The sequence below is a fragment of the Anolis sagrei genome, chromosome X (genome assembly GCF_037176765.1).
Source record: "Anolis sagrei isolate rAnoSag1 chromosome X, rAnoSag1.mat, whole genome shotgun sequence".
Taxonomy (NCBI): Eukaryota; Metazoa; Chordata; class Lepidosauria; order Squamata; family Dactyloidae; genus Anolis; species Anolis sagrei.
In genome coordinates, this window is record NC_090034.1 from 42,407,806 (window position 1) to 42,422,546 (window position 14,741).

Consider the following 14,741-nt stretch of genomic DNA (forward strand, 5'->3'; position numbering starts at 1 on the left):
ATAGTAGAGTAAAATAATAAATGTAATAGAGTGAAATGATACATTTAATAATAATAATAATAATAATAAAGTAAAATAATAACTGTAATATTAAATAGAGTAAAATAATACATGTAATAATAACAACAACAATAAAGTAAAATAATAAATGTAATAATAGAGTGAAATGATACATTTAATAATAATAATAATAATAATAATAATAAAGTAAAATAATAAATGTAATAATAATAATAACAGAGTAAAATTATAAGTAACCTTGACTTGAGTATAAGCCAAGGGGGACTTTTTCAGCCTAAAAAAGGGCTGAAAAACTAGGCTTATATTCGAATATATACAGTATATTGCTTTTTTGGCTGGAAGAATGGAGAAGGCAGCTCATACATTAAAAAAAAGCAAAATAATGGCAAACAGAAATATGTTAAAACGGGAGATGCTGTCAGTTTAAAGCAAGCCCAAACTCAAGAAGAAACAACACCTACAACATACCACTGACAATATTCACCAAAGAGCCAAACAGACTAGAAGCAGAGAGTCAGCATGATGCAGTCTGAGTCAAATTGAGACGAACTGAATACCTAAGTGATGTTGAGTTTTAAGAGTCCGCTGTGTATTTTATATTGTACAATTATTTTTGTGTGCGTGTTTTTTAAAGAGACATAACCAGACCTATCATCTGTGGCTCTAAACGTTTGCGTACTTAGCTTATATACAAATCTGCAACGATGATCCAACAACACAAGAGGTATACTTGCCTAAACTCTGAACTGGAAGGGTCCAAGGGCAGAAACCCTACCTGATCAGGGCTTTTTGCATTATCAGGAGAGGCATCTAATTCCTACCAACCACTAAATTTTTCAGAGTTGGGACTCACGACCGGGAAATGTTCCAAACGCCTGAAAATGCAGCTAGCAATGTTGTGGGTTATTTCCAGTTCCCATTGCCAAGCTGTTTTTGATGCATCTTTGGAATCGAATTCCATTCAAATCCTCTGGTTCATCAGTTATTTTTCCCCTCCAGTGTCCTCGTCTCTATATTTAAACCCCTCTCCTCCGCCCCCAGCTCAAATTCTTGCCAAAAGTATCCCAATGACTTGCCATGGCTAGCCATACTCCAGAAACATTCAGCGTCTGTTGTTGTTGTGTGCCTTCAGGTCATCCTAACATGGGGTGTTCTTGGCAGAGATGTGTTTAGAGGGGGTTTGCCCTTATGTTAATCTGAAGTTAAGAGAATATCACCTACCCAAGGTCAACCAGGTTTCCATGGCCAAGCAGAGATTTAAAACCTGGTCTCTCAGATTCTAGTCCAGTGCTCAAACCATTAGACCTCGCTGTGTCACTCAGGCTGGACTTTAGTAATACAAGGCAGGACCAGCCCAACCAGAGGCAAATGGCAAGATGGGCCCCCTTTCTACATACAGGATTCAACTAGGTTAGCAGTGGAATTCATCTTAGGACCTCATCCCATTAGGAGCATGAAGTAGGGGGAATGGTCTTCTTACTGTTGTATTTCGTGCCTTTCAGTTTCTTTAGAAAAACAGATCATTCATTTGCAGCCATCACATGTGATGTATTCTGTCTGCTTCTACAGGTGTCCTCCACTTTCTGAGGTATCACATGGGTAAGTCTATTCTCAGCCCATACTGCTTTATTTACCACAAAGGCTATTGCTAGGTGAAGTGTCCCTTTGTGACGTCACTGGGAAAGAAAGGTGACATGTCTATTCTTGTTATGTAGACACTGCAAGAGATGCCCTCTCAAAGCTGGAGAAGGGAGAAAGCAGGTGGGCAGTAGGCCCATGCTGGATATGTATGCTGCACAAATATATACAGAAGTCTTGTTATCCAACCTTCGCTCATCCAATGTTCTGTATTAACCAATGCAAACTGCCTCCCGTCCGGATCCACAGCTATTTCAATACATTGTGATGTTTTGGTGCTAAATTTATGAATACAGTAATTACTACATAACGTTACTGTGTATTGAATTGCTTTTTGTGTTGATTTGTTGTAAAGCATGTTTTGGTGCTTAATTTGTAAAATCGTAACGTAATTTGACATTTAATAGGCTTTTCCTTAATTTCTCCTTATTATCCAACATTTTCACTTATCCAACGTTCTGCCGGCCCCTTTATGTTGGATAAGCGAGACTCTACTGTATATATTCCCTACTGTAAACAATGGTTATCTAGACCATTTAGTGTTGAGTATAAGCATTGGTATGTTCTTCTTAAAATTAAAAAGAACATCTAAAACTAGTGAAGAGAATAAAATACATTATAAGGTATGGATGATATTATTAATGTGCAGCTGCTCCTCAAGTTTCTCATGTAAGAGGCACACACAAGGTGGCGGGGGGGGGGGAGAGCTATATGAATCTACGAGCAGGTATTGTTGGCAAGTATTGCTAGGAACACGCTTGGAAAAAAAACCTTGAAGCACAGGGTTATTAAGAAATCAAAATGGAAAAACATGTTGTGCATCAAAGGTTACACCTTAGGAGGTGACCAAGGATTTGTGCATGGGGTTCAATAGTCTTTTTTCTTTTCTTTTAGTAGCACACTAGAAGGCAGATTTGGAAAGGCTCTTCAGTGATGGTTGGGAGTAGCTTGCTTTTAGAATAAACTCATTATTTCAAGCCATTTGGTATTGGTTCCCTGGTTTCTGGCTCTGCAACTTTCTCAACAAGCCACTCTTGACATTATTTAGAATGACCAGATTGAGCTCTCTGGACTCTACTGTATGAGATTACAGATAAGACTTTGTATTTTGGAATATTTTCCTATGTAAAAAGCTCCTCAAATGTGGCAGATCAGAAGCTATATGCTAAAATCTGACAGCAATATATTGGTGGCACATTTTCTTTTTCCCCGAACACATGGGGAAACATTCTGGCACCCCATATTATGAAGCTAAACTTTTCAGAACTATCTCGTTTTTATGTAATGTGAAGATAACTTGGAGCTAAGGAACAAGATGCATGTTCCCACCGCATCTAAAAATACATCCAGACAACACAGCAACTACATATTGTATAAGTTTATTTTACCCAAAACTAGGATGGTAGTAGGTGTGATGCTAGTCACCATCAGCATTGAATCAGACAATGTTATTTACAGTTTCTAAAAAAAGTCACACATGCTGTCTTTATGAACTGACTAGGTTCATTATTAGGGATTTTTGTTTTCTTCGTTATGATAAAACGCATCACATGTGTATTGCACCAATGTGTGTCTACGGCTTTACTTTTAAATAAGTTACATTATTACAGTGCAAAATAAGTCTATTTGCACACTCCGAGATCTTTTTTTTTGTTCAAAAAGCTGAAGTTATGGAATTGACGTTTTTTAACAGTTTCTTAAACATTCAGCAACAGTACCATTTGTCAATGAGTCTGTATAAATAGATTTGCATATTGTACAGAGCTTTGTAAAGTGTTATGCTAAGATACAATAAAGATCATCAGCTACTTACAATTGAAAGGCATGCATTACAGTTTGATACTGTACATTTTATAAACTATGACGTTTTACACAACGCGATATGGAAAGAAAAAAAAAAAGGGTAAAACTTGGCCAATCATCACTCTTTAATTCTTGCTTAGCAGTTTAGGGAGTCTTGACTTCATGCAACCCCAAAACGTCTTTTGCAAAGGTCTGTTTTCAGTTTAAAACTATATTGCACATTGGTAGATCTGCATAAAAACTGAAGCTTTAAAGAGCACCACACACTTCCTTCTTGGAACACAAGTTTTCAGTTCTATTTTTTTTTCTCCCTCCCTAAGGAAAGATATTTTGTTTTTCCATTTACAAGATTTCATGCAGATGTTTTCAGTAGATGCGCTGCTAAAGACGCATGCAAGAAAATTAACCTTACAAGTCTGCAAAAATGTGTTTAGGGCTAAATGATTACTCCAGTTTGGCTGCAAAGGAAAAGAGAGAGAGAAAAGGGAAAAAAACATTAGTGAAAAGGATGAATAAAGAGAACTTAATAAAAGCAAGGACTTTGTTTTAAAAGCTCAGGCACGAAAGACCATTTTGACACAGTTTGATTGTGGGCCTCCCCATTTTTTCCAATGGGGAGAAACCAGGTTAATTGAAAAAAAAAGCAATGAAAGAGAATTAAAAGCTGGAAGAACACCCCATTAGCAGTCCTCCGCCCATCACTCTTTAGGAGCCTGGGAGCTTTGCTCATGGTTTGGATGGCAGGCATCTAGCTAACTGCCAGGGCTTTTGATTTGGTAGCTGTTGCAAAAGGGAAGAATGGAGACACTGTACAGGATCGTCCATTCCCTTAAAAGGAACAGAGTCTGTAATGTGACAGCATAGGATTTCATTATGGAAGCCCCCTGAGAACTAATCAAGACAAAATCTCATCACTTACTTTGAATGGCCGACTGCATAAAAGCAGTTTCAGATTAACCACCAGTGATCAAGGCCAAAATGAGGTGGTTCTGGATCTCAGAGCAGTTCTCAATATAAGGTCCCTTTCTATGTGTGAGAACCATTCTGAGAGGCACAAAAGTTACCGAATACCAGGCAGAAGACAGCCCCCCCCCCCCAATCCCAAATCTTCATGTGTAATAAATAATAGTAATAATAGGTTTATTTTTAACCCGCCCTCTCTCCCCAAAGGGACTCAGGGCAGCTGAATTAATTCTCAACCTTCAGTGAGACTAACAGCCTGATTCCATGCATTGATACGCAATTGCTCAATAACACTAAGAAATACTGAACATATTGGGAGTTACTGTTGAAGAGGAAGGAACCTACACCTTTTCTACTTCACACTAGCTTGAGAAGGGCCTGGAGCAATTGCTCTGGTTGAAGTACTGAGAATATGGCCCTGGCACCATGTGCCCAACGCCACAACAGGTTGAGCATCCTTTATCCAAAATGCATGGGACCAGAGTTTTGGATTTTGGAATACCTGTGTTTCCATACATCTGCATAATGAGGCATTTTGGAGATGGGACTCCAAGACTAAATATAAAAACCCATGTTTGCTTCATATATACCTTATACACAGCCTGAAGCTAGTTTAATACAGTATACTTAAGAACTGTGTGCAAGAAATATTTGCGTACCCCAAACCATCAGATAATAGGTATAACTATGCCCATGTGGAGGATTTTAGATTATTTCAGATATCTGGAGAAGGAATACTCAACCTGGACCATTCCTTTTAAGCTTTTATCTACGAACATGCCTTGGTTGTGAAAGCTTACTGAAAATGGGATAATAAAGTGCATCGTATGTTGGGGCTCTCTGGCACATCCGAATCCTTATTACTCCATTTTCCAACCCACAGCAAGAGTCACAAATGCAAGCTAGTTGCATTGTTGCATATGATTTCATTTGTGCACGTCCAAACTGGCAAACATCAGTTCTGTTGCCATCCCAATTAATTTCTTTTTCAAGATCTGAACCAGCAGCAAAATTTACAGCAGCCACTCCATTGTTCAGGGAACCTCTTTTTTTCTCAAACTGGAGTGCATTTTGTGCAGTGCTTTAAAATGTGAGTCCTTCAGGACATGTTGCTAGTTTTGAGGTGCAAACATAGAATCATAGAATCAAAGAGTTGGAAGAGACCTCATGGGCCATCCAGTCCAACCCCCTGCCAAGAAGCAGGAATATTGCATTCAAATCACCCCTGACAGAGGGCCATCCAGCCTCAGTTTAAAAGCTTCCAAAGAAGGAGCCTCCACCACACTCCGGGGCAGAGAGTTCCACTGCTGAACAGCTCTCATAGTCAGGAAGTTCTTCCTCGTGTTCAGATGGAATCTCCTCTCTTGTAGTTTGAAGCCATTGTTCCGCGTCCTAGTCTCCAAGGAAGCAGAAAACAAGCTTGCTCCCTCCTCCCTGTGGCTTCCTCTCACATATTTATACATGGCTATCATATCTCCTCTCAGCCTTCTCTTCTTCAGGCTAAACATGCTCAGCTCCTTAAGCCGCTCCTCATAGGGCTTGTTCTCCAGACCTTTGATCATTTTAGTCGCCCTCCTCTGGACACATTCCAGCTTGTCAATATCTCTCTTGTATTGTGGTGCCCAGAATTGGACACAATATTCCAGGTGTGGTCTAACCAAAGTGGAATAGAGGGGTAGCATTACTTCCCTAGATCTAGACACTATGCTCCTATTGATGCAGGCCAAAATCCCATTGGCTCATGTTTAACTTGTGTCCACGAGGACTCCCAAGATCTTTTTCACACGTACTGCTCTCGAGCCAGGCATTCCCCATTTTGTATCTTTGCATTTCGTTTTTCCTGCCAGCAGCTTCTTGAACATGATGAGGAGAGACAGACATGGTGAAGATGTTCTATTGGCTTGTCTCTCCCCAATCTTCCAAATACAATGCATGCCTTTTTATTTTTTAAAAAGGTGGACAACAGAAGAACAGCAAACTTATCTTGTCCCTGGGAAACACATTTTCACTAGACACATGGCATACAAGCATATTTCTTCTCGTGGAAATTTAGAGCTAGGATAGAAGTTTTGTTCAAATTCAGGCTGCAGCCCCTAGCTTTGCTTACTCCTGTTCTATTTTCAGTTTGGTGTTAACAGAATTACTCTCTCCCCTTCCCATGGAAATTGTGTTAGAAAGTATGCAGAGAGTGTTTTGTTTTAATGACAGTGTTAATTGGTTGTTTTGTTTTAGTGCAGTGAGAGCAGAGATTAGGGAAAAAATGGTTAAGAAGTGCAAGAAGTCAAACGAGACAGGTGCAAAGACAGACAATTTGGGTTGTTTTACCTATGCCTCGCCCATCCTCTGCAATCATCCCCGTTTTTCTCCATTTGTCTTTTATCGGCCGTGTCCTTGGAAGACACTAGAAGACTGCTGTACTGCATTTTATCACCACAGTGTTTAGATCTTTCAACCAGGCAGAAGGCAGTCAATTACATGAAAAAGCAGCTCATGAATCCCTATCACCACCTGGCCAGCCACTTTGGGGTTTAAAAAAAATGATTCAAGAAGCTATTAGCCCAAGGAGACAAGTGTAAGATTGAGAACCACTCGATGTTTTCTGTATCAAGTTTGCCAAACCTGGTTCTTGTTACTCATTTCAAAGGAATGGGTCACCTGTATACTCACAGACACTTATTAATGAAAGTGGACTGGGGTCCACAAAAGCTTAGAAATTTCTTTTGCTCCGTTAGTCTCAAGGATGCTACAGGAGTCCTTTGTGTCATTTTATGCTGGAACAGACTAGCTCAGTTACATTTTTGAAGAGCACTTATTATTTCTCAAGTGCATCTTGAACCAACGCAGAAGCTGAAGAATGGGTTCTATTAGCCCATCTTACATCTTAAAATGTTTCATTAGCCTGGTAAGTATGCATTTCCTTTGGGTCCATGAGTTCTTGATCACATTTTGGTACCATGAATTGGAAGTTATCAACTACTTATGCTACCATACCACAAACATGTATTTATTGTACCCTTTCTTCAGTATGAGGGCATAGAAGGGGGAGCTAGTAACACCGAGGAAGGCCACTTTGTAGCTGGAGCTATGCTTGAGAGATCCATGCTTGAAGCTATCACAAAAGAACATAGACTGGGGCTCACCTATCCCAGTGGGGAGAGCAATAGTTCTCCACAACTTGGAACAAATTTCCCCCTTAAATTTGCCCAGACTATGTAAAAAAAATTCTGCTTTCCCACTGAACTATGTATGGGCCTACCTATATGAGTCTATCTCATATGTCTTAAGACCTATATGTCTTAATCTGGAAATTTCTGGGCATCTAACCTGACTGTGACAGAGTGAGATATGGAAGGCAAATAAAGACACACTGGGAGAGGGGAGACTTTATACTGTAGCACACCTTATTTGCTTTGTCAGAGATCAGAAATCTTCTACCAGAGTATATGTGGCCAACCAACATAGTGGTGACAGAAAAAGCTTTGTGATAGCCCTGCTTGAAAACAAAAATGTGATCTGACACCAATATTATGCTGTCATCTGTTCCCAGAACAGTGGACAAGAGGTCAAAGCCATCCCATAACGGTGGTGAAGTTGTATGCAATACATACATACATCTATATACGTATAATTATATAGCTTAGATAATATATTGTATTATGGCGAGCACTAGAGTCAATAAGTATTTAGGATGATTTCTGGCATCTTTGCATAAAGATCAATTACTATTGTAAGGAACTGTTCGAACACAGACACATGTAAAATCTTCCATGATCAAGAAGGTTGACTTGATATATCCAAGAGCATCCACACTTTGTTAATGTGTGCCTTAAAGTAGCCTCTGACCTATGGCAATCCTAAGGGGAATGTATAACTGGCGTTTCTTGGTAAAATCTGTTCAGAAGAAGTCTTCCACTGCCTTCCTCCAAGCCGGAGTGGGACTTGCCCAAGGTCACCCAGTGGGTCTCATGGCGAAGCAGGAATTCAACCCTGATCTCCAGAGTTGCTGTCCAATGCTCAAACCACTATATTAATCTGGTTCCATGTTTAGACAATCAGAAATCCACAGAGTGATCCAGTGCTAGTGAGAAGTTCTTTAGCACAACTACGGCCAAAGTTTAGTCTAAGAATTAGCCAGCAAGTGCTCCACTCACATAGCTGCTCCCCAGAACATTGTTTCCTATGTCTCCAAACTAAGCCAGGCTAATTCCATTGATCCAGCCTGTGTTTGTGAGGAGCAAGATGGCTTCCAACACAGCGGGGGCCATCAAAAAAGGTTTCCATCACAGACAGAGGTAAGTGAGAATGCAATTGCAAGAGCTGTATGCTCTGAAGTTAATCCAAAACAGTTCTGACACCTTTAGGACAAAAAGAAAAGGAGTCCAATAGTATCACAGCGTGACATAACCTACTCGGAACCGGCATCCAGATGCCTTTGTTACGCTTGAGATGCAAGGAAGAGGGCATCTATGACTAGTGGCTCTAAAAAAGCTGCCCCTGCATCAAGTCATGCTGGAGGTGCCAGCAATCACATTGATGGAAAACCTGTGATTTTTAAACTAGAAGACATTTCCTAAGCCTCCTAGGACACTGTTCCCACTGGTTTAGATTCTAAAGACTGATGCCAAAAGAAACCGGGGACACAAATACACTGGATATTAATGCTGCCATATACAGGACATGAAGAGTGGTGATAATAATGTAGCACAGCAGAATATTTGACAAAACGCAGCATGGAATGAAGGAAAAATTAGCATTTATTGTTAACATTTATACAGCATATGCTATCTTTTGTCTCTCTCTCTCTCTCTCTCACTCTTTTTTTACACAGCATATCACCACTGAAATGGTGAAATGGAAGAAATACTCACTTCAGTCGATGAATGTTGGAAGGCATTGGAGAGAAACACCACACAGTTAGGACTGTTAATGAACTTACACATTGGTTGGTACAGGACTCAATTTGAACAGGGGGAAACACAACATCATGCGCTAACATTTATCGCAATAGAATGATGGTGGTTAGTGCCACATTAAAAATAAAAATAGTTCTATACAATATGTTCATTTGGTCATGTGGTATTTACAGATCTTACAAAAAACACACATGTACATACACGCACACACACGATTTGTTACTTCTCCACTTCAGGGTAGGATGTGGTCAGTGGATTATATGTGAGAGTTGTTCGGTTTTTTTCTAGGTCCCATTACAACTGCCCCCAATCAAAAAGGAATGGAAAGATCTGGCACATAGATCCTATTTGCTAAAATGGAACTCAAAAACCTTCTATATGATATAAATGAAATGAAAAGCAGTATTTTGTTTGTCAATTAAAAAACGTTTTATTATTCTTGTTTTGTCCTTTTAATTCATCCAGGTAGTCTTTTCCCTCTTTGGCCCTCCCCCCCACCCCACCCCCAAAGTGGGCAATGCTGGTGAAACAATGCGGTTACAATAAAAATGCATACGATATCTTTAAATAAATAATTCATGTTAAAAAACCTACATATGTTGGGGAGGGAGGGGTTGGGAGGGAATACTAACAGGTTGCCCCTGGAATGATGTTTTCTGCACCAGCAAGAATAGGCATACCTCTCACAAAGACAGGTGTAAACAAGATTTAGTCTGAATCTAAAAAAAAAAAAAAGAATAGAAAGGAAAAGGCAAAAAATGGAAGGCGGGGAAGAAAGATACTGAGGTAGCAGTATAATCTGCCCAGTGCAGAAAAAACCAAATGAATGACAAATTAAGATTAGATGACCATGCAGAAGACAAATAGTTGCATGCTTTTAGTTTCAGAAAAACAAAAACACACGTACACAGACATTCATTCCCTAAAATCTGCTACCAATTACAGTTTGCTCAAGATATAGTGTCCACTGGCACTCCCCCCAAAAAACACTTTTCTGATTTGTTTTTACAAGGATGAGTTGACTATTAAACAGAACACTGTACATGCTTCTCCTCTACAAAAAATATTTGCATAAAATAGTGTTAATTTCTCTGTACATGTCAATGGACACCCTAGATGTGTATAAAAGGCAGGGAGAGAGGGGGATACTACTTCCCCACTGGAGTCAGGGATCAAAAAAAAAAAAGAAAAAAGGAAAAACCAAACGTTTTTTGAATATGGGAACCTCAGTCACCGGCAAATATGTTCATGTGAAAATTCAGCAGAATAAGACAATTGCTTTAAACAATAAAAAAACTGATTAAGTTAAACATCGCTCTGTCAAACTACCATCCCCTCAGGTCAAGACAAGAACATGTCACTAAAGTTAGTGTCTGTGCTATACAGCCAGATAAGCAAGGGAAGGGTAATGAGCACAAATGGCCAGGAAATCCCTTCGGTGCATGCGGACAAGGAACGTGGTTTGGTGGGAGGTGGCACACTGTCTTTACCAGGCTCTAGGTAGTTACGGGCCACAAATTTAAGCGTCTCGTCCAGCAGGATGACGGGCAGCGAGATTTTCAATACCATCAGCCACTGAGTCAGGTTCAGAGGTGTAATTTGGAAGATCAGCTAGGAAAAAAGGGAAGACAACACCCTTAAAATCATTCAAAGGGGGCAAGAGATCATGGCAGAGCCAGGGTTGGGGGAAGAAGAGCATATCCTCTTTCGCTTTTGGAGGTTAAACAAACAAATAAAACAATTGAAACCTGCTCTCGACATGAGTTACATGAACTTACTGGAAGTGGCTCCACATAAAGGATGAGAAAGTGAAGAGACATGGACAAGCAGATGGAACCCAGCAGCCAAACGTTCTCCCAGGGAGGCATCCTTAACAAAGACTGGTTTTCTGACAGGCTGAAAAGGAAAGGAAGTCCAGATGTGTAAGAACACCAGTGTACGTATGCACACGCACACGCACACACCTTCAGGGTTCACTATTGTATCTTAATAGGTAGCTGATACGAGGTATAAAGTCTATTTCACATGCTCTTTGAAACATTTGGCATGGCCTTAATATATCACCATTTGTAACCCTCAAAACATAAATCTATTTTGAATGTTCTGAATTAATGTGTTTTTTCAACTGTCTTAATCGGTTGAAGATAATAATGTGCTATACTGTATTTATGTTTTAAGCCACAATGGGTTCCGATTCTGGGAGGAATGGAGAATGTGATTCAAATAACAAAATGAGATTGTAAAACAAATCCTGGTCTGGGCTGATGAATGGCAGCTCTCTTGAGGCCATCTACATCTCACTTGACTCCCACTCAAAGAGTAGGGCCTTCAGCTTTTTATTTCAAGCATACGAACCTGTTGAGGGCATTACACATTTCGATTGTGACCAAGACAGAAAGGGCCATCGTCATTGGATATGGAGATTCAAAGACCACACAGTCAACACCTTCAAACTCTGGATTGTCATCTTTGCACTGCAAGAAATGGCTCTGGAATAACATAACACACACGCAGGTCAGTCTAACTCTCTACATCACCATACCTTTCCCTCTGCCAAAAACCTCATCAGAACTTCCTTGTTTTATAAAAAAGACAGCTATAAAGTTGAAAGGAACGAGTCCTTTTTTATCAGCCCTTTAATCATAGTTTTTATTGTTACGCAGGGATTAGTTTGAGATGTAGGTCCTGCCACAGATAAATACTGGCGGCCTTTTAATAAGATATCTGAGACTTCTGTATTCTATTAAATCAATACGGCTAAGCAGCTGCACTCTGAAAAATGTAAGCTGGGTTCCAAAATGTTAACAATGTTTCTAATTTTGAAGTATTAATAAGAAAATAATACCAGCTGGTAGTAGGTAATTCTTGGGCCACCATCAGCAGCAATAAACCACCAAGCAGCAGCTCCCACTGTAGCAGCTCCAACGTAACCTTAAAGGGAGGGAAAAACATTTCAGTTCTCGCCAGGCTGAATAATGGGGCATCTGTATTGGGCGCTCACCTCACCTGAACTTCCTCTCCTCTATACAATAGGTTACTTTGTAACCTTGGCCATTTCCTGCAATTACTATCCATGTTTAGATCCTGATAGCCAGGTCAGCACCACTGGATTCTTTCCAAGATTGCATATCTTATTTAAAACAGATACAGCGGCAAAACACAGTTCTGTGCAGAAACCTACACTGCATCTACCTAAAAGTACACCTTAGTAGAAAAATCTCCTTTACAAATACAAACTGATGCTTTTTAACCCTTTCCATGCAGCATACAATCCAACAGGAAGGCACTACTGGTTGGGGGAAAAGGTTTAAGGGATTCAGCTTAAAAGGAAGCAAAGCAGTGAGAAGGAAACAATGTAAAGGAGAGAAGAATTTTTTTCTAATTGTCTTAAGCTAACTTTTGCCACTTTCTCCCCAAAGAGGGAGGAATTGGCTGAAGTCATACAGCTGTTTGAGATGGGATTTCTTTTTTGTAAGAGCCGGGAAGAGAAAGGGGCACTGAGAACGAGCAGAGGCAGCATTTTCAGGACTCCAACAGAGCTCAAAGGAACACTCACATCCAATGGCCAAGTAACGGAAGAAGAGCCATCCTGAGATCAGGGGCTCTTTGGGATTGCGAGGTGGTTTGTTCATGATGTCCAGATCTGGAGGGTTGAAGCCCAGAGCAGTGGCAGGGAGCCCATCTGTCACAAGATTTACCCACAAGAGCTGGACAGGGATTAATGCTTCAGGGAAACCCAAAGCAGCAGTCAGGAAAATACTATCAAAGAAAGGAAGAAAACACACAAGTGAGGTTAAGTCATTACTGAGATTTTAATAAGAGCTTTGAAAGATGGCTATCGGGGACCCTTAATTACTACCTTGCTTGTTTTGTCTCAACAACCAGAGCTGATATGTCACCGAGCATTTGCTCAATGGTCCATTTTTTCTCAACCGCCCTGCCAGGGCATGAAAGCTTTCTTAACTGACCTGACAGCCACCTATGGACTGCACTGGGGCCAGCAGCCATCAGTACTCAATTTAGGAAAGCAAGCTCACTTTGCAAAAGTTCAGTGCACTTACCAAACAACCTCTCCGACATTTGAGGAAATGAGGTAGCGAATGAATTGTTTCATGTTATTGTAGATTGCACGGCCCTCTTCCACAGCAGCCACAATGGTTGAGAAGTTGTCATCGGCCAGCACCATTTCTGAAGCTGTCTTTGCCACTGCGGTGCCTGATCCCATAGCAATTCCAATCTCGGCTTTCTTCAGGGCTGGAGCATCGTTGACACCATCCCCCGTCTGAAAGAAATTTGAAAAATGGACAGTAGGAATAAAAAAAGAGAGTATCCCAAATTACATCAAGGGTTAAATTGAGAATGGGTGAATAAGCTCTTGTTGTTTTCGTTCAGTCGCTTCCAACTCTTCGTGACCGCATGACCCAGCCCACGCCAGAGCTCCCTGTCGCCCGTGGCTACCCCCAGCTCCTTCAAGGTCAAGCCAGTCCCTTCAAGGATACCATCCATCTATCTTGCCCTTGGTCAGCCCCTTTTCCTTTTCCCTTCCATTTTCCCCAGCATCATTGTCTTCTCCAAGCTTTCCTGTCTTCTCTACATCATCTTTGCCACTAATATCCTTCCCTCCAGTGAGCAGTTGGGTTTTATTTCCTGGAGTATGGACTGGTTAGATCTTGAATTAGCTCTACATTCAATAAGTTCTACATTTGAATAAGGTACACATTCTCAAAGAACTTACAGGAAGGGACAGTGGAAAGACTTGGCATACATTCTAGCCTATTCTGTATCTTCTTACTGAGACAGAACAGTTGTCAGGATTTAGAGGTGTTTATGTCATGCCTTTTTCTATGAAGACCTCTTTCCAAATACACATAATTCATCCTTACATGAGAAGTTGTTGCGTACCTATTAACCAGAAAACACTCACCATTGCTGTGATCTCATCAAAAGACTGCAAAAACTCGACAATCTTAGATTTATGAGAAGGCTCCACGCGGGCAAAGCAGCGGGCATTTAGGCAGGCATCTCTCTGGGCAGCCGGGGAAAGTTCATCAAACTCACGCCCTGTAAAGGCTTTTGTGGTGACATCCTCCTCTTCCCCAAAGATGCCAATGCGACGGCAGATAGCCACTGCAGTCCCCTTGTTATCCCCAGTGATCATAATCACACGGATGCCAGCTTGACGGCACAACTTTATGGAGGAAGCTACTTCAATTCTTGGCGGATCCAGCATCCCCACACAACCGACAAAGGTTAAATTGGTCTGAAACAAGAACAGCACCAGTTCAAGTTGAAGAAAAACTAGAATCAAAACCTCATAGACACAATCTGTGATGCAGAACAAATACACGTTTAATATGTTTATAAACATTAGGGAAATAATATTTATGTTGCTCTCCAAACTTT

The 14,741-nt window shown here is 40.6% G+C and overlaps 1 protein-coding gene and 1 long non-coding RNA gene across 3 annotated transcripts in view; one reads left to right on the forward strand and one right to left on the reverse strand.

Annotated features, from left to right (window-relative positions):
• Window positions 1–30: 30 nt before the first annotated feature.
• LOC132781339 (uncharacterized) lies at window positions 31–3,455 on the forward strand. The gene is made up of 2 exons (XR_009631977.2): window positions 31–1,620; window positions 2,554–3,455. It is a non-coding gene; the product is annotated as an uncharacterized lncRNA (long non-coding RNA).
• Window positions 3,023–14,741, reverse strand: part of ATP2A2 (ATPase sarcoplasmic/endoplasmic reticulum Ca2+ transporting 2) — a 47,380-nt gene continuing 35,661 nt past the window's right edge. The window contains exons 14-21 of one of the 2 annotated variants that reach the window (XR_010910498.1): window positions 14,263–14,598; window positions 13,400–13,620; window positions 12,895–13,097; window positions 12,184–12,269; window positions 11,694–11,827; window positions 11,117–11,234; window positions 9,294–10,949; window positions 3,023–3,920 (exon numbers count right to left, since the gene is read on the reverse strand). Coding sequence is in view for 1 of the 2 variants with exons in the window: in XM_060785497.2 (XP_060641480.1) it covers window positions 3,907–3,920; window positions 10,829–10,949; window positions 11,117–11,234; window positions 11,694–11,827; window positions 12,184–12,269; window positions 12,895–13,097; window positions 13,400–13,620; window positions 14,263–14,598 (1,233 nt within the window). In the remaining variant the exon portion in view is untranslated. The remainder of the gene's footprint in view (window positions 3,921–9,293; window positions 10,950–11,116; window positions 11,235–11,693; window positions 11,828–12,183; window positions 12,270–12,894; window positions 13,098–13,399; window positions 13,621–14,262; window positions 14,599–14,741) is intronic. The other variant, XM_060785497.2, reaches the window with a different exon arrangement.